Source organism: Anser brachyrhynchus, assembly GCF_964034855.1.
Source record: "Anser brachyrhynchus genome assembly, chromosome: 2".
NCBI classification, from domain to species: domain Eukaryota; kingdom Metazoa; phylum Chordata; class Aves; order Anseriformes; family Anatidae; genus Anser; species Anser brachyrhynchus.
This window is the reverse complement of record NC_137695.1, coordinates 156881078-156908914: the sequence shown is the minus strand read 5'-3', so window position 1 is coordinate 156908914 and position 27837 is coordinate 156881078. Positions and strand designations below refer to the sequence as shown.

The following is a 27837-nucleotide window of genomic DNA, read 5'->3' as shown; positions in this document are numbered from 1 at the left end:
CATGTCTCCCATCCCGTGGGGAGGTTTGATCTTCCCAAGGATGAAATTCTGGTTTTATTTTAGTTGGTAAGAGTTGGGTTTTTCGTTGGGTTGGCCATGTTAAGATGGCCTTGACATCACACTGTGGTGAGTTGATGAAATGGTGTTTCCTGGATTTAGGGAATAAGATGTCTTTTCTTAATTGCCATCTAAAATTATTAATGTTATACTGTTGAAAAGTACTGTTCAGAAAATGTGTAAAACGTGCTTATTCTTGTAATGTGGGAGTTGCTCTGAACTATACTGACAGCATTACATACTTCTCTGAAACTGCGGTTGGTGAAGTTCAGAAGTGACATATAAATATTGACTGTAAAATGACTACAAGCTGCAGCCTAATTGTTCAGAAAACTAAAGTGCTTTTCAAATAATGTTTGGGACTTAGAGGATTTTGTCATTAATAGGCACAATTTGGTGTCTGTGGCCTGTAGGAAACCTCTGCTCTCCACATGAATGTTTTAAACTGCTCTGTACTCAGTCTCTCAAGATTAGGTTTGCCTGGTGGATTGTGCCTCTTTAAGGTGTATTGAATGGAGAATTCGCACATTTACATTTTCAAGGTGGCACGGACATTTGCGTATGAAAACTCCATTTTTTGTGTAGCGTAAACACGAATCAATCAATTAATATTTGCTTCTACCTCAGGGCTTTTCTTCATCCTCCTGACGAAGAACTGACTTGATCCTGATGCTAACTCAGCAGATGCAGTATGATAAAAAGGCAGCTGGAGGTGATTTGACAGTCTATTTATTTTAATATCTTTTTAACTTCATTACTTACGATAGTCATATGGAAGAGACCTTCTTCTCTTTTGTCGGGGTGTAGGTATTAGGCAGTAATCCTTCAGAGCAGTCTCTATATATCTGGCTAGCTTGCATTTGAGGGAGTATAAAACCATGAAAGTTTGCAACTGTTTTTAACCTTCTGCCATCAGAAGTATGCATAAAACTTTAAGACTTGTGTTTTAAAATCTTTCACTAGTATAAAACCTTTTGAAGTCATCAGTTTTATTATAGACTTCTAGGTACCTGTTAACTCTTCTGAGAGACATTACCTTCCCCTTGTCTGGCATTCCTAAGTACCTCTTCATCTAGTCCTTTAGTATGTAGTTATTAGTGGTTGCAATGAAATTTACGTTGTGATTGATCTTATTAAAGACTGCCCAAAAATGAACTCTGAAATTGTGTGATGAACAATAGCGACCCAACTAACCCAAATTGGAAGCTATACGTAGAATTGTTGTAGTATTGGAAAATAGATACTTCAAAAAGTCAGTTTTCTTAACCATGTTCTAAGTTGGTTGACCTTATTACCATATAAATATGCTGGTACAGAATACTTTGAATGATAGTGGGATTTTTATGAATAGAAGTAGAATTGTTATGTTACTAAGCTTAAATATTTGAAATTTCACACTTTTAAACACTTAGTGGAATTCTTTTGCAGTGAACTAGAACTTTGAAAGACTGTCCCAGCTTGAATCATGGTTATCTTCAGATGATTGGTTTTAGGTTTACATGTGCCTATGATTTCCCTCCTTTTCGTTTTACTGCCATATAGTTTATATTTTCTGGCTATATTATTTTTTCCTCATGCATCTAGGAACAGACTGTTCTGCATATCCTCTGATTTTTTGAGTCCCTTTGTTCTTAGTTTTTTGGGCAATGTCCATTGCCTTTGTTATATCAAGTTTCTCACCAGTGTTGTTTTTTCCTTCAGATCCCTTCAGAAGATATATTTCCATTAGGATGCCAACAAAATTGTAAATAAATGCTAATAATGCATTTTAAAGGCATTTAATAAAAACAGAAGCATAACCACACTGACACACAGATACGGTACCATTATCCCTACTTCTTTTTTGTTATTTACCTTGTAAATTTGCACATTAATTACAAAGAAAAAAAAAGGGGGATTTGAGCAGTCTCCAAGTAACTGTCCTTTAATTGTCATCCTTCTGAAGTAGTTACCTACAAATTACCTACAGATTGTTTCAGCATCTGTGCTTAACTGCTACATCAGAAACAAATTCTGAAATCATCTGTAGAATATTGTCTGCAGACCTATTAGGCATTAGCAGTACTTTAAGATTTGAAAATTGATACTTTGAAATTGGCCTCCATAATTAAAATACTATTAAAGAAAGAGAGGGGAACAAAATACTGTCAACAGAGGTTAATGACGTGTAAGGTGTCCATGTTACTGAATGTGTCTCACAGTTCTTACATTTACTTGGAAACTGGTTCCTGAAGGCGTCACAATGAAAGTGCAAAGCACCACAATGTTATAGCAATAGTTTAAAAAAGTATTTTTGACTTGTTGGGAACAGTGATGGTCTCTTATAGGTTTCAGCTGTTAGAGTTGGAGACTAATAACAGCATTTCTTCCCCATGATGAATGACCACTTAGATTTTCCTTTCAGTTAAAATTACTTCGGTGTGAAATGCTGTAGATTTTAAATTGGGAGAGGAGACTATTTATCCAGCCTTCACTATTTGTTATATTTATCCTTTAATATTGCATGGAAAAATGATCCCTCTACACAGAAACAGATTGTAAGCATTAGACAATTTGGTATCATAAACTATATTTCTACCCTTAAATATACTGTTGGGAAAGAAGAAGCGACCGTCTGGAGTTCTCCAGGAGGGGGAAGATATATCTGTGATATCTGAACTTCAGTAAATTGAATAGGAAAGTAAAGGGACTGTGCTGCACTTGAGTATTAAACTAGAAGGAACTCTGTGCTAACTACAAAGTATATCAAGTCAGGTTCTCCTTTGCAGGAGAATGGAGTAGGAAGGGGGATGGCAGTTTGTGTATTGTATCCTTTCCATTTTCCAGTAAATTGTGTTCCCCTTAGGATGCTCTCGTCTACCTTCTCTGTGGCTGCGACCTACATCAGACATTTGCTCACCTGCACAGGCAAGCGATAGGAGCAGCCGTGCAGGACATGGACTTGTCTGGCCCACAAGTTGTCTTCTAAAATGGCTGGTGGCTGGGGAAGGAGTGCAAGGAGCCATTAAAGTCATCCTTCCCATATACATGTCCTGGATTTACATTCCTAGCTTCTGGGAACAAGCAGGACTTTCTCAGCTGCAGCTACAATGAGCTATTAATAGCTGCTAATGGTGTAATCCTACACAAATCAAGGTAAACTCCTTTTTAGCTCCTGTGCTCCTGGCCCCTGCAGTATCCTGCGGTGGAAAGTCCTGCAGCTGGGCTTTCTGTGGTTTGCTTTACATTTCTTGCTTGGTACCTTTATTCGTGCCCCAGTTGTGTTGTGTGGAACTGTGAAAAAATTGTTCCCTCCTCATCTTTACCTTATAATTCATGATATTATACTTCTGTGTCAGATGCTTTTGTTGTCTTATTTTACCAGCTGCAGTATCAAAATACTGTTTTTTTTTTTTCCTCCTGTTAGATGCGCCATATTTCATCTTTTTTGTCACCCATTTTTTTCTTGTTCAGCTCTATTTGAGCTGGTATTGTCTGCAGAGCCAGAGATATGGGCACACCATGGAGTTCTGTGTAGTGACACACCAGTATTTTCTCTCTTGCTCTCAATCCCATTCGTTATTAATGTTTTACGTGCTGTTTTCTTTTGGTATTTCTTGCACTTCTCACAGAGCTGTCTAGCGTATACCTGAGATCTCTTTCTTGGGTGGTAATGACTAAGAACCTGTCATTTCTTACATTATATTTAATACCTATTTTCTTTCCTTTGAATTTCAGCTGCCATTTTATCACCCCATCATCACTAAATTATGCAACACTACAATTTTTCACAATAAGCTTTTGATTTTCATTATTCTGAAAAAAAAAATTGCGATGTCAGCCATGCTCATCCCTACTCTAGTCAGGCCTTTCCCAAATATTGTGTTGCTCTTTTCAACTGCACAGGTCCCCTGTGTGTTCTTCTGCTGAGGAAACTGGTGAGCTGTACTTTGAGCAATCTTAGTTGTTTTTTTTGTTGTTTTTGTTTTTGCTTTTTGTTTTTCCTACAGTATCCCAAAGTCATTCTATTTTAGAAGCATTTCAGTGATCTGTAGGTAAAGAGTTTGTTCATTTTCTGTCACATCCGTGAAAAGAGCAGGGCCTTGATCAGGGGCTGAAGATGAAGACCTCCTTTTCCCCTGCTGTAGGCTTCATCTTGGTTAGGCCCTATGAGGCCACAGGTTGTGGGAGGTTTGTGTGGCCGTGGCCTGTCTGGTCCCTCTTTTGTGGATTTAATGAGGATTTAATGATGAATGGCCACCGGCCTTGAGATATCGCTCATAAATGCAAATTGACATTTTTAAGGAAAGTTTATGAAGCCGTGCAACGATTTTTTTTTTTGCTGCAGACATTACTGTGTTATGAATCATTAGACAGAAAAATAGCAAACAAGTAACTATTGATCATCTGATATTCCCCATATTTAGATGCACATAAGAGCAATTTCCCTTTGTCGATTTGCTCTATGGCCCTAGTCTGGCTATCAGAATGAAGTAATGGTGACATGTTTCAGTTTTATGATCCTTTTTTCAAAGCTAAAACTTTGCCTGATCAATGCTGTTGTATTTAATGTCCTTTGCTGTATTTCCTTAAGTAGGACAATAGTCCATGCTACGGTGGCAGAATAAAACTACAGATAATGTATCAAAAGTTCATATTGAAATAATTTTTAGTAGTATTCCAGCAACGGAGTTTAATGGCTGTGGTGCAAGCTGTTTACCAGATACATCAACATAATTAGATTGCTATTTTATTTTTTTTAACAGAACACCAAAATCTGTCAATTTGAGGAAGATTTCTATAGCAGTGCTGGTAGACAGGGTAGGGTGTCCTCTCCTCTGATACCGTGCTGCTTTGTAAGTGTGCCTGCTGTATGATACTTGCATTTTAAAAGGACAAAAAGCTACTAAAATGTCCAAAGAAGGGCTACAAAGATGGTGAAGGGTCTGGAGGACGAGATATATGAGGAGCGGCTGAGGATCCTTGGTTTGTTCAGGCCAGAGCAGAGCAGGCCGAGGGGAGGCCTCATGGCGGCCTGCAGCTCCCTCACGAGGGGAGCGGAGGGGCAGGCGCTGAGCTCTGCTCTCTGGGGACAGCGACAGGACCCGAGGGAACGGCATGGAGCTGGGACAGGGGAGGGTCAGGCTGGGTGTGAGGGAAAGGTTCTGCACCCAGAGGTGGTCGGGCACTGGGACAGGCTCCCCAGGGCGGTGGTCACAGCATGGAGGCTGCCAGAGTTGAAGAAGCATTTGGACAACGCTCTCAGACACATGGTCTGATTTTGGGTGGTCCTGTGTGGAGCCAGGAGTTGGACTTGATGGTCCTTGTGTGTCCCTTCCAACCTTCCCCATGATTCTTTAAGCTACCCACATACATTTTAAGTAAATACCTCATAATACCTCACACAGGCTTGCTACAGAGCTGGAGTTTGAAGCTTTGCTGGCCCTGCCTTTGCTTGCTGCTGTTACCCTTCCTTGCCAAACTACAAATTTACTGAATACAAGACGCTTCAGTATTCCTGATAGATCAGGTGCAGTGTAGCAGTTACTCAGCAAGTTCTTTGCAAGCTAAGATACAGAAATGTATGGCAGCTGTTTAATAATGTGTAGTTAAATTTAAGGAATCTCACTGAATATGTGAAGTTTGGCTGCGTGTGCTGGCTTTTCTTTTGTCATTCCCTTTTTGTGCTAGGAAGATTTAGGTGGAACCCCTGGAGGTTCCACTTATTAGTTTTAGGACTTGAATTTATGTCATCTTGGAAGTAGTTAAAAGCAAAAATAACAAAAGTTGAGTGCTTGAAATATTGCTTATGCAAAAGATTGTTTCGTATGGCTATTCAGTAGAGAAAAATCCACATTAATTTTGAAGGCTGGTACGTTTTTTAGGATTCTGGCACAGAGGAACTCCAGTGTGAAAACAGGTATTTTAACGTTTACAAAGGTAATACATCATACCTAAATTTAGAGAGCTTTTCTGTAATGCACGATGACATAGAGTACTTAGTGGCTGGATGTTGAAATTTTTGGGGAAGTCTGATCTTAGTCGCATGCAGCTGTCGCATGCATGCACTTCTGGAAAATCCCAACTGGTATTCATGTTTCTAGCAAGGGTGTGTTGCTGTTAGCTTCTAGTAAGTACTTCTTACATTTACTAGCACTGAATTTTGGTTTGCTAATCATACTTGGATGCTCTCACCGGCACTGTAGGTTAGAACTGTAGCATATTGAGTAAGCTTGGTAGGGGTTTTGGGCTGATGAGCTGTAAAGAAGATTTTGCAGAACAATTTTGAATCCAGGTGGGCTTTATTGCACTATTATATCTTCCTCTGGTACTGACGCTAGTTCAGTCCTTTCTCTTCTGGAAGCTCTGAGCTCCCAGCTCTATAGAGCTTCTGAATGAAGGGCCCACGCTGGATTTGAGGAGGAAGAGTTTCAGCAGTACACCAAGAAAAAAGTAAACCTGTACACAAAGACAAGATTCCCTTTAAAGGTTGAATAGGAAGAGAGTGCAAATGTTGTGTTTTTTTTAAACATACATTAAAATTAAGACATAAATGTCTTATTAGAGAGGTGCAGAGACAAATTAGAGGTGACACCTTTCTGGCTCGGTAACGGTTGTCGCTTTGTAATGAATGATTGTAAGATTTATAGCTTTTAGAGCTCTTCGTTACTGTATGGACGAGACTTGTGAACTCGTGCTACAGGTCAGGCAGACGTGTTGCTGTGGCTGTGATTCCTGTTACAAATGCAGTTTGCACTTTCTTCCCGGTCCTATTAGCAGTTATTTTCCAGCAGTTTCACTCTTCTGTTTACTCAGTTACTGGTAGCAGAGCTGGCAGCTCTCATTTCCCAGGACCCAATGCAGCATTACGTGACTGCAGGATTTATTTCAGACTGACTTTCAGATGCTTTCAAGTCTTTTTTTTTTTCTTTTTTTTTTTTTTTCTTCTCACCAGTTGTCTTGCAGAGCCATGGTTAACAAACCTCACTGCAGATATGCCTGGCAAGTAGTCTTGTACTGAGAACAGCAGCAGTGAGGGAAGGGAGGATGGCCCTTGCTGGTTATACCTATTAATATATTTTTTCCCTCAGGTGGAAGACTGCTTGGAGTGATTTCAACACTTCTGGGGGAGGTTACTTATTTCTGGGTACTGCAGAATAATTCCTAAAGTGAACAGGATGGCAGGGAAGCATGAAATTTTCCAGAAAATGGCTTTTGAAAAGCCCTTTGGCATGCTCCAGATTGCACATAACATAGAAGGGGAAGAGGAGTGGAGAGGATCCTACTGTAGTTCCTTTCCCATCCTACAAATTACAAAAAATAAGTATTGAGCTGCGCAGTAACACACCACAAATATTTCCCATATACTCTGTCTCATACGTGTTTGTTTGCAGACCACGTCCATAGCACTTCCTGTATGCAAGGTGTTGGGCTTCTGGGGTACGAGATGCTGGCTAATTAAATGGGAGGTGATACAAAATTTCCTTCTCTGAAATCCTGGTAAAAACATCGCTGTTGTGACATAGTGTTGTTCCACAGCTGTAATGTACAAAGCAGTGTTTAAAAAACCCATGTATAACAATTAAGACCAGCTTTTTGAGATCTATGGTTAGCTTAGTGCCTGAATAAACCAATATTTAGGTACCTAAATAAACAAACAGGTTTCAGTGATGCTAAATTCCAGTGGTTTCCATTGATTCAATAATGGTTTGGGCTAAATTAAGCGGCCTGTAGAGAGCTCCACGTCATTGCAGATGACTCGGACCTCTTAATTCATTAAATACCAAACATCAGAGAAGATTCGGCACTTAATAATGTATTTGCAGGGCTGGATGAAATTAGTTGGCACTTGCGTTTTATTTTTCGTTTTATTTTTTTTTTTCCTAGTAATTCAGAAATTAGTAGGTATGACATATCCAAAGACCCTCAGGAGAAAGTATCCTGAGGAATAGAGCTTTACAGCACGGGATGTTCTTACTTCATTTCTCGCTTGTAGTGTATTCAGTGGTGGTTTTCTCAGAACTTTCTAGGCCTTCGCAGCCAGGCTGTAGGTACTAGAGATAGTTTTTTGAATTATGAGAAGTCTGCAAAGAGCAGAGGGAGTTTTCATGAATTTTATCAGAATGAATATGCATTTAGACGTAGATATTAGAGTCAGTGCTTGCAGAAACCTGCTAAATTTGCCAAGAAGCATTACCAATTAACGTAGTTAATTAACAAGAAGCTATGTTAAAATTAGTTTGGGGTTGGAAGAGGGGAGAGGGAGTGAATTGTAATTAGAAAAAGAAATCACAGCTGCTATTTAGAGAACTGGTGGGGAAGTTTGCAGGTCGAGCTGTCGGAAGAAGCACTGCATTGCGGCTGTGCCTCATTCATTCATTCATTCATTCCATTCTCAGTTTTCTAGGAAAGAGCTACTTTGGTATTATGTATCACAATTTCCAAGCAATATTGATTACCCTAATCAAATTTAACTTTCTGCAGGCGAACATAATAATAATAATAAAAAAAAAAGGTCTAATTTTTCACAGTTTCTCAGAAAGGTGAGACTCTCAGTGTTTCTTGAGCATCTAATGTTCAAGAAATTATGCTGATTTTCTCCAGTTAAGGATTTGGCTCCTGCTGAGTAGAATTTGCTCAAAGAAAAATGCCGACTTTCCCAGCTTGTATTACCCTGCATGTTGTTACTAAGCAAAGAGGAAAAATCAAAGCATTCATCTTTGCAAATTGAAACAAGTTTCACACTAGAAATATATGAAAGTTACCCACGAAGTAGTGAATGTCTCACGTATGTCACTTTATTTTCTCAATGAAAAATTGACTGCAACTTACTTAATGGATTCATGAATAGGTCTGATGTTAGCTGAGGGAATTTTCAGACCCTTTTTGAATATATTTCTTTATTTTAAAATTGGGGTTGGGCATATGGATTAGGATGAGTGAAGCAAGACTGAATCTTATTTTCAGCATGGTACAATGAGACCAAAGGCAGACTACAAAGGTTTCAGCAGGATAGCTGCTCCCATCATGGTATAGAGGAGATAGAGTTTATGCTATAAAAATTGTTAATAATTAGACAACCACTATTCTGATTTCTCCAGTTGTTGGCATTTTGACTGTCTCAAGGTGAGATAGTCTGGTTTTAGGTGGTCGGGACTTCCAGGGTGCCTTTCTCATTTGCCAGTCATTGTTAGTGTTCAGGTAAATCTGAGTCTTGTTCTCATTTTGTTGTGGATGCATACTCTGACCCCTACTGCCTCACTTTACCTGTACTGAAGTTTGTCCAGTCTGTGAGTACACCTGAACTGTACTGGAAGTCAAGAAAAAATCATTGCTCAATGACCAGCTTGAAATTTAGACGGACAAAAGCAACATCTCTACTATTTCCCCATTTAAATTTTTTTCTGGGGGGCTTTTTATCACTGGAGGGTCACCAGGTGAGGCAGGTGTTTGTGCCAGTAGAGACCCAGGGCAGAATATACACTGGGTTAGCTGAGTTACTGATTAATATTTCATAAAGATAGGCTGGCAAAAGTTCTGTAAAGTCACACATTTTGGCTTTATTTAAATAGATGTAACCTGGCCACAAAGGAATGGGACCTTCTGTTTACACCCAGTCAGTTTATAAATAACAACTGCGAGGAACTCTGTTGTAGATCTGTTGTATGTCTTTGCACAGATGGTATTTGTGAAGAGCTCTGGTTACTTTTTTATATCTAAAGAACGTGTGAGGCGTTGTCTGATGGCGCTGTTGCTTTTGCAGAGTGCATTCATGGGTAACAAAACCAGCTTGGTGTCTTCTAAACACCTCACATCACTCCTTATTGCTCTGGTTGTGTCCAAGAACAGTTAGAAGAGAGAATGTTTTTATTCTTTCTTTAAAAGATTTGCTTTTTGGTTCAACATAACATTTCTTTGACTTTTTAATGCAGTCAGTACGTCCTGAGAAGGGCTGTATGTACAAGCAGTTCTATTTAAGGATTATTGGGAATGACATTAATAGCAAATCTGGTAGCTTCTGCTTCCCAGTCTCCATTAGAAATCATGATCCTTTGTTTTTGCTGACATAATTATCTCCATATGAGCCAGTTCTAACAAGGCAGAATTAAGAGTTCACTTTATAAATGAGCAGCAGGACCAGATGGACTGAGAAAATAGGTTTCATGCAAATATCAATAAAGGTGATTAGCAAAGCAATAAAAGCATTTGGCATGCGTGTTCCTTCGTACTAATAAAGAGGGCCTAACTGGAAAGGTTTGGAGGCCGTTTGGAGATCTGGAGAGTTTTAGATGCTCTGCTTCCACACGTTACAAAGCCTTGGTTTGTGAGAAGAAGGCACTGCCATGAGCGATGTCTCACTGCCAGGCCCAATCTTCAGATCCGTCATTTTAGCAGATTTGTACAGCTTAAGGGCTGAAAGCTTTACATTTCATCCAGTCCACCAGATACTGAGCTGACGAGCTTGAATTTGATTAAAGCAGCGCTGTGGCCAGGTAAAGCAGAACCTCTGAGGTTTGCCCTGCATTTTCTCTTGTTCCTTTAACTGCCAGAGACAGAGAGCAGCAGAGCTTCTGACAACGTGGCAGGTAGGAGAGAGCTCTAATACGTATCAGGTAGATGCATAGCACATGCCTGCATCTTCCTGCCCAGGATTTGTTGGAGAAAAACCTGTCCTACGTTGTGTAGCACCTGCTCGTTGACTCATCAGAGCATCAGCACAGACATTTGGGCGATATTAGTTGGAATTGCAGCCCTTGGACGTGATGCACACGTGCACCGTGGGTTGAGTTCCTGGACAAACAATGGAGTCAGGAGCTCAGACTTCTCTGTCGACTCGTCAAAAACCTGGAAACATCTCAGAAGTCCTCAGGGCTCGTGAGAACATTACTTCCTAACAGAAATACCTGGGGAAACCTAGCCTCCCTCTTCTTCTCACATGCTCGCTAAGAATCGTGCCAAGGTGGTCGATGTGTGTAAAAGCTATATTTATTCTGAGAACACAGATGATTTCCCAGTCATGTGAAGTGCACTGTGTAGAAAGACATCCATCTTAAACTGGAATATACAACAGTGATTTTGTTCTTGCAAACTAATGAATGAACACTTGGAATAAAATACTTCTTCCCTTAAAATTCAGTTAGATAACTTCTTTCAGTAATAAATACAGGAAATGTGTTTTTCTCCAAGTAAGTCCTTGGGGAGGTGAATACAGTGAGATCTCCGGCAATGGGTTTTTCAGTTCTATTTTTCAGGTTCGCCTTCCTGGAAGAAAATCTCTCTTGACTCTCCCCAGCTCTTGTAGATGTTTCTGGCTTTTAAGTGGTTTGTTACAAATTCAGAGATGCTTTTGACAAAGAATATTACAGAGTATTTGCATGTGGTAGATCTCTTATCTTTGAATTTGGTCTTAATAATATTTTGTGTCCTTGGCATTAATAACGGATACAAAGCCTTGACCGTAACCTTGGTTTTCTTAGTTTTGCTGTAAGCATTAAGCCTGAGCCCACTCTCATTTTTTTCTGCGGTCTGCTCTGGGAGGACAAGAGAGCTTTCTCAGCGAGAACCAAAGCTTCATGCATTTCACTTAGCTTGTGATCAATTTTGTTGCTCTTCGCTGTTGGTACTGTACTGAAGTTGTATTTTTATTGTTTTAAGCTCCTATGTGCTGTGGTGGTTGGCAATCTAGAAATGTGTTAAATAATATTGATCTCCTTTTTTTCCCCATTTGGCAAGCATTTTATTTTACTCTGTCTCTAATACTATTTTAAGTATCATGTACTGGTTTTATTTTCTTTCTTATTTATGACTTGGCTTATCGTAGAGCAAGGGGTCTTAGCAGTGCCTGGAGAAAAGTCCCGAGACAGAGGATGCTCATGAGAATATACTTCCCAATTCTCTACCTTTAAATAATGGGAAGAGCTTGCATATTACATTCTGATGTCATAGTTAAATAGTAGTTTTGCTTTTTTGCTTCAGAAAAATAATTAAAAAAAATGATTTTTGTTGCAGTATATGTAAGCTGTCAGGTTATCACCCCAAATGGAGGTTTTTGATGAATCAACTTCCTGAAAACATGCTCCCTGCACCTCCAAGAGCCAGCAAGGTGATATAAGAAGTCCACTGTCTGTGTCTGGCATCTTTCATAATAAATACATGCATTCATGTGGTTTTCACTCCAGGATAAAATGTGGGGTCCACTCTATCAACACTGACTCCTTCTGAGTTCTCTTTATTTGTCAGATAAAGCTACTGGGGAAATGTTTTTAGAAACTGGCTGTCCTTCACTAGGGGGAAATAAGGATTTTCTCTGAAATGGCCGGAGTTAGAGGAGTTGTTACTGCATCTTAGAGAGCTCCCTAACTTTCTTGTGGTTTCACCTTGAGCTGGAAACCTCTGCTGAGCCATAAGGCACGCAGAGGAGAATAGGTACAGAAAACAGCTGGGTGATAAAGTTGCGGTTTCCAGCAGTGGTTTTCATTGCAGCTATTAAAAGGAGCACAGTGGCCTTTTCAGATATGGTAATCGTCTGCTTCTGTTGAGACTTCTCTTGAAATAATAACAGGAGGCTAGTCTTTAAACCAGAAGAGGTATTGTGGTGGCTTATCGTCACCATTTAGCTATTTCGCTTTTGCTCTGTAGAGATTCACAAAGCTCTGAGTTGTTTCTGACGTTGAAGATGGATATTGTTGCTTTAAAAAATAGTGCTTCCATCCAAATTTTGCACAACTTCTGAAATATTTCATTTGGGAGGAAAAATTTTTGTAGACCTCAGGTCAGGCTGTTAATAGCATCTTCTCTAAAGCCTTGTATGTGTTTATGGGGAAGAGGTTAACTGTTTATTTATTTTCCTAATTTAGTTATTTAAAAATTCTGAACATTTATTTTTTTTCCGGAGAAATTCCAAAATTGTGGAAAGCTATTAACAGTTCTTTTTTCCTTTAGAAAAGTTGGTATCGTGTTGTATGAAAAGGATTAAAAAGAGAAGCAATTCATCAGCTTCCAGTGAATTCATTTTCTTTCTAAGAAAGAGTTGAAAAGGGTAAATTAGAGAATGCTTGGAAACCCCTCTATGGGAACGAACACTCGCGTTTTTCACTTTTTTTCCCTTTGTGAAGACTCAGGAAGCCTGACGTTGAACCCAGTTCTCCATAATTCGACATCGTAGTTAGGCAAACACGTGGATTTCCACGGGAATGGTACAATTTGCATCTTCCCTATGGGCAAAAATGAAACACCCCTTATCTACGAGGTCAAGAATTTATTGCTGGTGTGTCTGAAATCTTAACAGGCTGTTTGAAGAATGTTGGTCTCAAAACAGTATCATAGTTCATAATGTTACTACATTAATTTTTTTTTTTTTGTATTTATTATTATTTTTATGAGTTCCTTATGGCTGTCCGCCGGGTATTAGCCTTTTCCTTCCGTGCCTGTCCTCCTGTGCCCCAAGTCCTAGCATTCAGAGGCCTCTGCTGTCATACCAGGCTCGTATTCCTCTGTGCTGTGTCATTATCTGAGAGTCATAAATACTTCATTGTAGTCCAAATAATTACTTGTTACTGCTATTATGTAGAAATTATGGTTATAACGTACAAAGATAAGTGAAACAAATGAAGCATAGCCACCTGCTCATTAGTAAATTTGCTGCTGAAATAAAGAAGCTCAAACAAAGCTTCGTGCAGCCCAAGATGAGTTGAGACCGCCTTGCCTTGCCATTGCATTGGGCTGCAGCGCTGTGATGGTCTTGGTAGAGTCTGAACAGCGACAAGAATTTACGTTTGCGTAGAAAATTTTTCTAGAAAAAAGAGTTTTTCCAGGCTAGTTTGGTTGGGAATCAGCATTAATGGCTGGACGTCATCGGTGGCAGCAGCAGCTCTCGGTGTTTTTCAGAGTGTGGAGCACTTTGGGCCATATTTCCATGGGAGATTGTACCTAAAAATTCCAATTATTGTTCGTATAATAAAAACTGTGGAAAAGTGAAGTGAGAAAAGAGCAAGGCCATTTCTCCTCTGACAGCCCTGTCCATCATTGAATGTAGACACAGGGATATGGCCAGTTATTGAGGGAAGCAAAGCCAGGGACACCAAAAAACCCAACCATGACCATCCCAGGGGATGTGGAGCGCGAGGAGACTTGGGGTCTCTCCAAATCCAGCAGTTTTTGTGTCACAGTCCTTCGTCTGTCTTTCCTATCCTGGAATAAGATAATCCTTGTCCCGTCAGCCTTAGAGTGGCCGTACTCGGAGGCTTACGCTTGTTGGGAAGCCTTGAAGCGGTGCCGCCTGAATCTGTTGGCAGCTTTTATCTCTTTGGACTACTGAGGTTGATGTTTGTTTTTTTTTCTTTAAAGCACATGCAGTTTCGCTGCATTTCTGTACATAGGCACCTTGTCAGGTCTCCAGGCTGCTTTATGCATTTGGAAATGAAGGAAGCATTTGTGCTTCCCTCTGGGATAGCCAGTGGCACCGCGACCATTAAATGTAAGTGAATGCCAGCTGATTTATAGCTGTACCTCCTGCATCCAATCTTCACCTCCTTGTCTTGTAAAATCTGCATTATTTCACGACACAGAAACATTCTGTATTTTTTTTTTGCATAGGTTAGCATTAGTCGGTGTGTTACAAATTGATCTCAATCATCTGAGCAATAAAACAGACATTTCCTGCCAAATATCTTCCTGCTGGACACTGTACTGTATCTTATTGAGCCCTAGTGTTATCTTCAGTTGACTGATGCCAAGGCACTGCTTGGACAAGTTTGTAGCGTCTCATCTGTGTAATTTACCTTCTAGTTACATTGATATCCCTACATCTCTCTCCTTTTTACTAACATAAAGGCAGCTTTCTTCTCAGATCCCTGACGTAGCTCATTTGCAGTGTTAGTGAAGGCACGTCGGGGGAGTTAATATTTGGAGATAACGTTCATACAATGTATTCTTTATCTGTCTAACACTGCAAAAAGTATGCGTGAAAATTTGCAGATGAAATAAGAGGTGAATCCTGATTCATCTCTAACCTAAGCTGAAGACAAGGCAGGGTACGGCACTGGGGCAGTAAGCAAAGGGCGATGGCAAAGCGGTGATGGGGTTGCGATAGCATAATGCTGTGAAAAAGCCCTATTTCTGGTGTCTGCTTCGATTTTAGTGACCTGTGTTTCCAAACCAGGTCTGCCCCTGGTTTGGGGGCAGCCAACTCCAAATGTCAGCGACTCCCAACATCTGGAAAAGTCTTTATTTTAGAATCTATTTGATAACCTAATTCTCCACACTCAATTGATTTCTGACCTGACTTCCATTCTTGATTCAAATGGTTTTCTTAATAGCTTAGCTAACTACAGTTACCAGTAATTGATCCTTATTAACTATTTTTTTTAACGTATCTCAGCATTTTTGCCACCCATTTGCTTTTAAACTGCCCATTTGTATGGATTCTTTGCATAAATATTTTGTGGCTCATTTGATTCTCTGCATAATTAATTAATTGCTTCTCATTTAGTTTTCTGCATAACTAATCTACTGCCACATAATTAACAAACTCTTTAATTCCTTATTAATTATTTACTGTTCTTTTGAATATATGAATTAATTGACTGTTTAAATTTGCTGCTGTGCTGATTTGACATCTAGTTAATTGTTTTGATTAATCAATTAATTAGCTGCTTAATCTCTGCTTAAAAGTATAACCCCGTGACTGCCTTGTACATGTTCTAGCACCTTGCTTTTTTTGCTCAGCACTATCATCACCTCATCAACATCTGGATGCCCAACTCACTCTCCAGGCACGCATGGACCTCTTGGGCTTACGTATATCCCTCCCATGAAGCCATCTCTGTAACTCCAGCGGTGCTCCTCATACGTTTTTCTCCCTCTAAATGTGTTTTTTTTATCCACACGTCACACTCCTCATGCACTTGAACCTCAACAGGGCTTTAACTCTGTTTGATTTTGCCAAAATGAAAAGGGCAGAGTCGGGAAGAAGGGCATCAAAATACTTGCGCATGGAAATCCAGCAGGTAAATGGGATATGAGAACAGATCGGGAGAATTACGCGTTTTTATGGCATACAGGGAGAGGGTGTTTCAGATGCAATTTAACTACTGCAGATGTTTGTGGTAAATTGATGTAGCTGATAAAATTTCGGAAACTTTTCAGAAAGCTTTGTAATTATGTATAGCTCTTCCAATAGACTTGTTGAGGCTGTTTTTCTCTGTTTCTGCAGTGCAGAAGAATTTTAGTAGAAAAGAACCTTTTTTTCACACTTTGCTTTATTTATGTGCTAATCCAGTACTGAAGTTTTCACAACTGGTTGCTGTAGAAACTGTGTTCTTGTGTTCTCTTTGGGGAGGAGGCCTTTGAAAGAGGTGCTGCCTTAAAAACTAGTTTGCCGTTGTATACCGCAAATAAACTGACAGAAACCATGACCGCTGTGATGAAAACTTCCTTGGAATGTTTTTTTAAAGTTTTCCACAAGGTGTCAGCTGCTCTTCGAAGGTATTAAACTGCGGCTTCTTATGCAAGGGGAAGTTTGAGAAGTGAAGCGGCTTTGTCAAGCACGAAGCATGAGACGCGCAAGGGTATGTTTACTTCTTTAGAGGAAGGTGCTAAGCCAAATATTGCATTTAATAGCAAGAGGATAACCAGGTCAGAACCAAAATTGGTCAGACTGGCTCTTACTTTTGATGGGTGCTCTGCTGATTTGTTGTGTGATGCTGATCAATCTACAGACTTCATAGTGACGGTCATTGCCAGGTGTTTCTTGGATCATACAAAATGTATGAAAACTATATTGCCAATGAAAAGTTTCAAAGACATGGTATGATAGGTTATACTGTTAAAATATGTATTAAAAATTACAGTATAGATAATATGCATGTTTTAATTTATCTTAAAAGGACCACTTGGCATAAGCATGTGTCTGCTGGACCGTAATAGACAGCAAAAGGCAGGAGCTGGTAGTGTTCACTGGGTCTGAGCCATCGACTACAGCAGCTCGATCTGCATTCCCCGGCACAGGTCCGTAAATACCAAGGGCACGTGGACATACACACGTGCAGCTGACTCAGTGTAGATGTCTTGATCTTGAGCTGAATCCTCCCCCAAGTATTTTTGGTGAAACATGTTGGTAGGAAGGCTCCAGCTGGTCCATGAAAAGTCACCTGTAGCAGTGAGCTAATGCCCATATCTTTGGGACTCGCTTCTCTGGAGAAGAACACTGGAAAATATGCAAAAGTTGTTAATATTTCAAGAGAGTGGATGGAAGAGTCTGCTAATCTTTTTTATCTGTGATTTCTATGAAACCGATTATCATGAACAATTGCCATGAAAAAGTGCTAGGCAGCATGCACAACCTACTTGCTTGTCTTTTTGCTGCGAGTGCAGTGGTGAAGAATTTAAAATAGTTTGCTTTCCTTTGTTTACCTTAGGCGAATTAACTTGAGGCTTTTTTGGGGCTGTTTTACAATATTGAGTCTAAATAAGGAATCTGGAAGAATTAGATTCAGTGAACGTGTAGTGAATACTAATGACACACACACAAAAAAATGAAGTTGTTGTTGTTTCCTCTGATGCTACTTTAATTAATCTGAGATGCAGTAAGGGTGCTGCAAGGTATGGATCATCTCTTAGTCTATATGTATCTCTGAACAACGAGGCTTCGCTCTTAAGGTTTCCAGGCACTGCTTGATACAAAAGCTATTAATAAGTATGACTAGCATTAAGCATGTAAGTATTACATTTCAGGGAGAGTATTCATATGATTAAAATTAAGCATTAAAGTTAGATAACTCAGTGAACCAAAGCCCTAATAATATTCACACTGGAGATGTGCCATTGCAGAAATTTATTTTAAAAAGAGGTGGTACGATCTGAATGAAGAATGAGCTGTTCAAAAAATTAAAAAATAGCAGGAAATGTCTTGTAAGGTGATGTAGAAGAAATATGTAAGGAGGTGATGTAGGTGGGGAGAAAAACAAATTTTTATCTCCAGGAAATATATATTTATTGTCAGTATTTCTTAATAATGAGGAAAATATATGTCAACAATCCAACGGCCTATAGGAATTATTAGTGGTGGTGAAATAGCTGAACCTGCAGGAATATAGTTCCCATTCAGCTCTGTCTCATTGCATTTTTTTTATCAGCATAAATCCACTGACTCAGTGAAATTCAACCCACACCTCATGATTTCTGTGTCTAACTGAAACTGTGCAAACAGCAGCTCCTACATTTTAGAGTTCTTGTTTTATTTACTGCTGGGACAGCATTATGCCAGTGTGGTACACAAGAAAACATGCTTATCTTTTTAGTATTTGATTTTTTTTTTTTTAAAGTGAAACAGCATCCCTGCCTGTCCATATGTTTGGTAGCTCGCTGCCAAATTTTAAGTAAACTCTCACAATAATTTATTCGAATTAAATGTTAGTATTCCTTTTCCTTAGCTTTGTTTCTTAAACTTAGAAGAATTGCATACTAAAGCAGGATGCTTTTTTTGTTTAAAAATCTGTCCCAGTCAGGCATGACGTTGCTGCTGGTTTCATCGGTAGACTTAGGAGGCAAGGTTTCAAGCAATGCACTGGCTGCACATGTATGTAGAAATGTTGAATACTGAATGATCTCTTTTTTTGGGGTGTTTACCTATTTTTTAATGGAAGCAAAATGTTACAAATCTAGGCAAAATATAGAAGGTAATGTAACTGTTTTTGCAGGATTAGACTTAATATTTGGTGATTGAGGAGCTGTGGTTGACTAAAAGGATGGAGGCAGAATACCAGAAACCATTGATTTGTCATGGGGTTGTGTTGTATCTCCACGTCAGTATTTCTGGGTTTTAGTGATTATATGTACTTGCTAACCTTTGAGAGCTGTAAGAGAGGAAGCGGTATTTATCAGATATCAGCCTAAAATTGGCATTGCTTTAGCGAAACCGTAGAAAAATAACTGTAAATGCTGTCTAAGGAAAGCTGGCTTTTTTTTGCTGCTTTCTCTTCAGTTTAGAAAAGCTGTGTGCATTGTTTGAAAATACGATTTTGAGAGAAGTTTAATTTTCAAGAATGTAATGCTTTAATTACCCACTATTAAGTTTTGCTTAATTGGAAAAGAGCATATAGAACTTTTTGACATATCAGCAAAACATTACCAGCAGCTTCCTTTTGAAATCTAAAAATCCACAGGAAAATTAGGTGCTGAGCCATTTTGCACTGCTCAGTCATTTTACAAAACTATTTTTTTACAAGACAATGGAGTACTTTAATGGATTAATTAAAAATCATTTCAACATACATTTAATTCAACTATTATTTAACTTATTTAAGAAGCTGAACAGCAAATTATTTTTATGTCTGCGTACCTGTCTCAATACTTAAAAAAAATAAATAACAAGTCTTTCTTTGAATTTGACTTGAAGTTGCATGGTGGTGTCTTACAGCTTTTCAGAGAGTTGCCTGTAAAGGCAACCCAGCATCCTCTGCTCTGCTGCACTCGACTGTTTGAGTGAGGTAAAACCTAACAAGTAGGTTTAAACATTTAAAAAATTAAATATTTAAATGTTGACTGCTATCTAGAGGCTCAAATCGTCTAGAATTTCTTCCTAATGTCTAATCTAAGTCTACCCTTTTTCAATTTAAAGCCATTGCCCCTTGTCCTGCACTCCCTGGAAATCACTTATTTTCCTTACGTTTACAGCTTAACGACTCCCAGTAATTCATTGGTTGTCTAGTATGGACACAGAGGAGATAGGTGGGTTTCAAATCTGTGAAATAATACAAAAAATTACCTTGTAATCTTAATGTTTTGGTAGAGTTGAGGTTTAAGCTCGCTCATCTATTTCTTACTGGATGTCAGGCTAGACCACTAGGTTACTTGTATAGGAGATGTAATATCGTGTTTGACTAAGAAGGTTCCAGAGTAACACTTATTAGTATCTTTGAAATTCAAGAAGTGGAGAAATCCTTTTCCCTTTAATTCCTCTTTCCTGTTGTCACCTGGGAGCCACAGAAACTGGAACCAGGTTGGTATCCAAAGGCAGCATCAACCCTAACTCCCAGCTCCCTACTTTTCCTGGGCTTATTTATAACAGAGATATTCAGAGGCTCCAGAACGACAACATTGCACACTTTAGCTACATGTAAGCAATGTTAATGATGATTTTGGTTCTGTTGCTGCAGAAAAAAGAAACACAGCATGGAGCAAAACTCCCTACCACGATGCTCAGCAGCTGCACCCTGCTCCTTCTTCGCGTTGGCAGCAGCCGCACTGGGAAAAGGTGTGGGAAACAATTTAGGACAGAAGTGTGGATTGAGGGTGCTTTTGAAGGGGAAAGGAAAGAACATCCTTTGGGGAAGGTGAAGGAGATGAGGATTTAAGAGTTGTTTTCACAACTTGAATGTGTGCTTTATGTTACCTTTCAGAAACAGATTTTCTTCTTAAATAGTTCTGCTATCCAAAGCACGTTGCAAAAGCTTGAATTCCCTTTGATGGTAACATCCAGCCCTCTGATCATTGCCCTGTTTTTCACAAATTGGAATTTGAGCCCAGAGCACAGGGATGCAGCCAAGTCTTGGTAGCAACAACTTGTTCCTTGTCCGAGGCAGCCTTCGTGCTTCGGCAGAGTCCTGGGCTGCCAGATGTTGTCTTCGATCGGAATCGCTGACTTTGTCCTTAACAAATCCTTGAGGGTAACACCATGCCCCCAAGCCAGCGAGTGCCAGCTTGTTTGCGAGGCATGTATCGAGTGACTAAATTGAATTTAGGAGGATCAGAAACATAATCTTGTCCTTGTCATGTGTTAAAAATAAATTGGATCTAATTAATTTTGGTCTTTTAGATGAAAACAGTATTTTGGGAGCAGCTTGCTTGAAGCAATCCAAAAGTGGACCTTTAATCTGGCCTCATTTACATGTGGCAACCAGATATCAAGATTATCTCTGTAAACACCACCAAACCCTGTCTTTTTTTTTCTTGCTTCTGTTCCTCTTCTGTATGTCTATAGTTTCCAGGTTCTGATAGTATAGCAAAGTCCATAAATCAAAATATAGGAAGTGATGGTAAGTGTATTGCTTATAGATTATTTCATTTTATAAAGATTGCTTATAATAAGATAAAACCACTCTACATCTACTTCTAAAAGCATTAAGTTCAATTTAATGCACTGTTCAGAATCTAGAAAGATTTTTCAGATAGTTCTTATTTGGAGAGATGTCTTTTGCTAGGACAGCCTGATTTTGGGAGTGGAGGAGGAAAGCAGCAGCTGGGAGGCAGCGACCACCTGCACGCTCAGTGCCTCACCTGAAGGGCAGCATTGTCCGAAAGGGTAGTGAGAAAGTAGAGGTTTATTTCACAAAGCCCTGAAAAGCAAAGATGCAGAAAGGTCTGAAAGCATCACATGAGGCAATGCTGTCTCTTCGTATTGCTGGAAAATGAAAATTCAAGCTGTAAAAATATAGGGGAAATGGAAAATGTCTTAGTGGGGAAAATATGCAGTCAAAAACTGAGAACTGGTGATGCCACAGAAAGGACTTCCTTGGCTTCCTTCCTTGCTTATAAACCAAGTGGTTTTCTTTACTTTTGACTCAAATAACCTTCCTGAAATATACCTTAATTAGGGTTTTCGTTAAACCTGCATATTGTATGTTACGGTACAAATCATGCAACAAGACAACGCTGGAAATGCTGTCCTAGTTTCTCACGTCTGCATCTTGGTGAGCTGCGGCTCAAGAAAGCTCAGCTGCTGTTTGGCTTTCAGTTCCCCATGTGATCTGAATGTCAGTTCTTGCTCTCTTGGGATTAGAAATAATCACTGCTAAATAAACTCTGCGATGATGAATTTATTTAATGACTTTCTGGAAGTTGATGGAATCAAAATTGGATTTGTTTAACTTTCCATGCCTTTATTCTTTATTGATTCCTTATATGATGAAAACAAAAGAAAGTCGAAAGGCCTTTATTTTGTTAAATTAGTGAAGAGATATTGGAGATATAAAGCATAGTACATAAGATACCTTCTCATTTAACAAACAAGAAGCTCTTCTGAACTTTGTCACATGATTATGAAAATTCTCATTACAGTCCTCCTGAGCGAACACCGTTTTATTAGGAGATATCTGGCTTTTTCAACCTCTTCAAATAGTTTGAAAACCAGGTAGATATTAACAGTGTGTCTGCTGCATACAGAAAGAGATGGGGTTTTTACTCTTATTCAGATAAATAGTATTTGGCAGGAATATCATCCAGAAAGATGTTGGTTTTGACGTTGGCCATTAGGATGATCAAATTGAGTTTTTTAAAAGATTGTAGGTTTTCTCAAAATACCTTCTCCGTCCTTGAGTGACTTCTTGAACCATGATGATTTTAAATGGAAGCGGCACAGCAAAGCTGCTGCTGTTCCAGCTCACTGATAAATATTCAAAATCTGCCTTTTGTAGCTGCTATGTACAATTGGAATAAACTGAAGCACGAGGGTTTAACGCTGTTAGGAGCTGTTCCTTTGCTTTGTACTCACTGTACTAGCAATTTCTGATCGTTTTTTGCTCTCCTTCCAATAGGTGTCCTCACATGGGTTCTTTGCCAAAATATCTCCTAGGGTGCTGTTACCCAGCAGGTATTTTCTTCATAGGCAAGTTGACCTGAGTAATGGGAACCCTGGTTCCTTTCCTGTATGCTTCTTCCTGGTTTTGCGTTTTAGTAACACCCAGGCTGTGTGTAACGGCAAGTAGCTCAGTACCACTGGCTTTCCTACTGCACTCTAAGTGCCTGCAGAGTTGCAGAACATGAATGTCTTCTTTTTCAGTTGTTAATTAACAGTAGGAGCAGGACGTGTGCTAAACTGCATGGATTTAACATCTCATCTGGAGGTGGTGAAGTTATGTTTCAGTTTCTGAAAGACTGGAGAAGGAGCAACAGAAAGTCTTTATTTTTACTCTTTCTTCAGAAACCACACGCTAAGGTTACAGGAAAGCATCTATGGATCAATGAGAGAGAACAGGAGAACAAAACTGCTGAGCCTGGTGTTGGAATTTGGCAACCTGAGGGCTTTTCAGAAGGCCGTGGGTTTTAGAAGCTCTTTCCAGTAACGGTTTAAGACTTGCTGGGAGCAAAAACCCTACATCTCTGGAAGCTTGTGTTTGAGTAACAGATGAGGATTTAGAAGGTTGCTAAGCATTTAATGGTCTTACATGTTAACACTTGTTTATATTTTTGGTTAAAGTAAGCTAACTGCTGATATCTAACCTATAAAACCAAGATAAGGTGGTGAGAGGATTCCAGGGAGAATGGGGAATCGAGAGGAGGCTCCCAGTACCGACGTGGATGGCCATGAGCAGGAGCCTGTGGCTCCCTGCAAGGCTCAAGGTCTTCTGGATTGGCGCTGCACATGTGAGCCTCGGGAAGGGGAACAGCCCTGATGCCTATGGGTCGGAAAAAAATGGGGTTTGCTTTTCAGACATTGGAGATTATTCCCTAGCTCCCGGAAATATTTCTTTCAAAGCCGACAGTCTTGACTTGGAGCTCTAGTCAGTTTGGAGCATCTTGTAAAAGTCACATCAGTTTAATTCCTTGTTCTTTAATTCCTTGTGTGCATGCACCAGCAAACTAGCTTTTTAAATCACTGAGTGGAGTTCAGAGACTCCGTGAAAATGTTAGGGGTAGGTACTTGAGTGTGTTTTATTCACTCTTTGCATTACTTGTAAGGTTAAGGCCTCTAAGAGGTTATTCAGCCCTTCTGAGCTAAAGAAGGGCTACTTATTTTATACCAAGATCAACTTATTACACTGTGTTAATATATGTGTGGGAGTGTGTTTGTACAGCAAATAAACCAGCTTCATTCAGTATTGTTTTCCTTTTCTCTTCTTGTTGATCTGAAGCTTTGCAGTCCTTGCTGTTTCGAAAGCGGATAGCAACTAGACGAACCTCACGTTCTTTGAAAATTATTTTTAAAAAGAAGAAGAAAGAGGAGCTTGTAAACTTGTCTGCTTGCAAAGAGTTCAGGCTATGTACTTTGCAAAAAATCTATTCCTTGTTTGAAAGCTGAGTTTTCCTAAAGGCCTGAGAGCTGTTATTCTCATTTCCCTCAACCAGGACCAGATTTAAAATCCCAAAAAGATGTCATGAAAGAATTCTGATTTTTGTTTTTTTCAGGGGGGAGAAGGCTCCAGCTCCTTTGGAGGTGCTCGAGTCCCAGCTCTCCTGCAGAAGGTAAAAGCTGCTGGAGGCAGACCAGCTGCCAGCCTCCTGGAAGGGTTGGTTCCAGCTGTGATGCTGACCCCCTGTTACCCTTTCGTTGCCTTTGTCAAGCTATGCAATATTTCAAGATGACTGTTAAAATTAAGGCTACTGTTATTATTATTATTTTCTAACTGAAATTTTTGCATTTATGGAAGAACCCAACTCCAATCATCATACGATCTTATTTGCCTTGCTTACTACATGTGCTCTCGCACTGGATATTCCAGAAAATGCATCTGTCTTGCATCTTGTTAACATCACTAGGTATGAAAACACGGAGCAGGTGTCAGAAATGGAGTGAAGGTCCCCTTTCTGCTCTTCATCCAGAGATAAAAATCCCTGTAGCGCCACGTGCCGGGGTGCATTCACAAATTCCTTCTGCATCGCACAGGTGCACAGGAGATGCTCTGCACCAGCATCTTCTACAACAGCTTCTACTGTTGATTTCAAACTTTCCAAAAAGTAACTTTTAAAAAAAAAGTCAGTTTCAAGTCTTGATGGTTTGAAAGAAAATGTAGGTTTCTGAGTGTTTTTGTCTTTCCATTTACACTTCGCAGACTTGCAGTGTAGTAAATCAAACTTTTGTTTGTATTTAAGATGCCTTCATTTTCCTGCCACCTCATAAAGCTAAATACAAGAATAGTTTTAATAAGTTGAATACATTACTGGTACATTAGGAGTGCTAGTGCAGGTGTTTTCCAGGTAGGTGTGAAAACAGTATTCTGGGCTTGGGGTTTTCAGGGTGAAGGACCCTGGAGGGACCAGACGTCGGAACCATTCTTCCATCAAGTGGCACAGTATTATTTTATCCTTCCTGCTTTTTGTTGCTGATACCTATTGGCTGTTCTGAACAGTTCCCGGAGCTGCCTGGTACAGCATGTAACAAAAGCATCTATTCATTAGCCCTCGATTTTAAGTCTTGCCACCTTGGTATATTAAAATGATCGTACTTGCACCAGGACATCAAGTTTGCACAGAGTGTGGGCGTCAAGTATCTGTCGGGTGAGAAGCCAAAAAGCACTCCGCTTGCAATGAAATGTTTTGGTATTGAACTCTGTCTTCTCACTGCTGGAAAAATCTCTCTCTGGTTGGTCACTCGTTTTTTTTAATGGTACAAAAGGCCACTTCTGCTTTGGACATAGAAGAGGAGCTCTTGGCTATCTGCTCTTGCTGAAGCCATGCTCCGGTCCTGCCGGGGAGATGCAGGTGAACCAGCCCATGTGGCCAGCTTGGGCACTGGTAAGCTGGAAGCTGGCTTTGGTGTGTGTATATTTCTATAGGTTGTTCTTCTGGGCTGGTGGCATCGCCTTTCAGCATGAAATAAAGCCATGGCAGCCTGATGTTAAGCACGATTCACAAGAGTTTGGGTACATGGCGTGCTCTGCGGGCTGGAGGAGCAGGTGTTTTTCCATGGGAATGGAGCTCTCTGTCTCTACAGGAACTATCTTTGCTTGTACAACTCCTATAAATATCTTCTGAAGAGACAGTTTAATGACCCGAACATGCATCTCATATCCTACCTAGCCTAAATGAGATCTGAAGATTGAAAATCCCATGTTTTTGATGTTTCGCTCTTGAATAGCATTTTGGTCTTCAAAATAATGCTGAGACTTTGTAGAGGTGGTGCTCTCAATATCTGGGATGCAGCTGCTCCATAGAGGACTGCTGGGAAAACAGGCACATTAGCCCCGAACTGAAAAATATAGAGAGCTGGCACCAACTTTAGGATTCGAGAATTGTCCCTTTCTTCCTCTGTTCTCCAGAAGGCGGAGAGGGAGAAAAACATTTGCTTTCGTGTGATAGGCTGGATATTTTTGGGCTATGTGAAATGTGGTTCCTTCCAGAGCTGTGTGATTACCAGAACGATAATGAAAGATGGAAGTTTTGTTTAACTCTCAGCAGGTGGATGTTGAGTGCCCCCAAAAAGTAAATCACCTTGAAATCACAGAGTTAGGCAAGCACAGTCAGCACACTGCTGTCACGGACTGTACTCTCAGAAATGGGAAACAAGATGATAACTCTCCTTGGTTCAAAGCTGAGGCTCAAACTCTGAATGTTTCAAGGACTTCATATGAATTTGCGAATCTTTTATGTGCAAGGTAGTTAGGGATGCTTGACACTTCATAAAGGCACACTGCAATGCCTGAAATATTCAGCCCCGAAGCTAGAAGGAAGTTATAATAGAAATGCCACAAAACTCAGGTTCTTGTCCAAAAAATTAAAGTGGACAACATGAGGAAAGAAGGTGGAACAGGCTGAATTAATAATGTGGATTGCTAATGTTAGTTTGTTCCTCATGCAGGCTGCCACTTTGAATATCAGGGACTCACTATAACATTGTAGAGAATGCTTTCCTCCTGCCTAGAGGTACAGGAACTGCCATCGAGCTTGGTCTGAGCAGGACTTTAGCGATAAGGATCCTACAGATTCTGGAATCACATAGGAATTCCCCATAGTTCACTGCCTGACCTTGCACAACAATGAAAGACCAAGTAAGACTTAGTTGAGGAGGCCAGCAAGTTTTCTCTTCATCTACTCCTCTGAAAACAGTGAACTCTTTTAATGGTAGCATTTTTCAGAACCTGAAGAAGGTTTTTTTTGTTGTTCTTTCCGTGTGTGTGGAGTGTGTTTTAAGGGTTCTCCTTGTAGGGTTGCAGGGTGTACCTACATCAGCTGCAGCGAAGAGAAGGGTGGTATTGGTGCTGTGCTTGCTGGTGATGGCAACGATGGCTCTTCTAAGCCATATGAGCTTTGCTGTCTGCTCTGTATTAAATAGTGAACTTATTAGGTAGGTCTGAGAGTATTCAATCTCATTATAAACTCTATTTCTAACCGGTTGCATCCATTTATAGCAAACCATGTTATATATCAAACCATGTTTATACCAAAGCACTGTTACAGTGGGATGGAGTGGCCCCAATCATTGTTCTTTTGATGGAGACAGCATGAGTGCTTCTCCATGGGCACAGAGCTCACCGCCATTTATGTATATAAAATACCCTTGCTGATTTTGGCCCCTGTGATAGCAGGGAGTTAGTTCTGTGCCTTACTTAAAACTAATAACCTAAATCACTATTTCTTGTTTTCTTGCTTTAACTCTGCCTCTTTGCTCTTCTTTATCCACTCTCAGGAAGATCTGTGGGTCCTCCCAGTGGAAGTGATGCAAGAAAAATTCCTCCCGCTGACGTTTCAGGGTGGTGCCTGCAAGTCACACTCTGGAGATCCTGATCCCCTCTCCCTCGATCTAGAGGGACACTGGCATAGCTCCTCAGCTGCATCATCCTCCACATATAATGTTTTTACTTGCTGGTGCATTTTATCTAATGATCTTGAGCTGAAATAGATTTTATTTAGTCACTACAACCTAAAAGAGCAAAAAGTCTCAAAGCCAAGCAGCCAGCCAGTGGAAATGTTAACTATGCTTGTTTTACAGAAAGAAGCAGGTTCCTGAGGGTTGATAGTTCCTTGCCTATGGTCAAAGTGAATCGACAACAGATCCCAAACCAGGCCCCAGAAACATGGTTTCAAGGCTGGAAAGGGAATAGTTGTCTTAAGCTATTCTATTACCTTGCATCTTTGACCTGAAACGAG

General features: G+C 39.9%; 1 protein-coding gene across 14 annotated transcripts in view; it reads left to right on the top strand.

Moving 5' to 3' along the window:
* The window catches only part of TRAPPC9 (trafficking protein particle complex subunit 9), a 556529-nt gene that overhangs the window by 264205 nt on the left and 264487 nt on the right, over positions 1-27837 (top strand). Inside the window, exons 22-23 of one of the 14 annotated variants that reach the window (XR_013947304.1) lie at positions 685-769; positions 1759-1877. The exons of 10 other annotated variants lie outside the window; for them this stretch is intronic. Coding sequence is in view for 1 of the 4 variants with exons in the window: in XM_080582083.1 (XP_080438209.1) it covers positions 685-716 (32 nt within the window). In the remaining 3 variants the exon portion in view is untranslated. Of the gene's footprint in view, positions 1-684; positions 27371-27837 lie in introns of those variants that run through there. 3 more of the 14 variants (XR_013947303.1, XR_013947305.1, XM_080582083.1) reach the window with 3 other exon arrangements.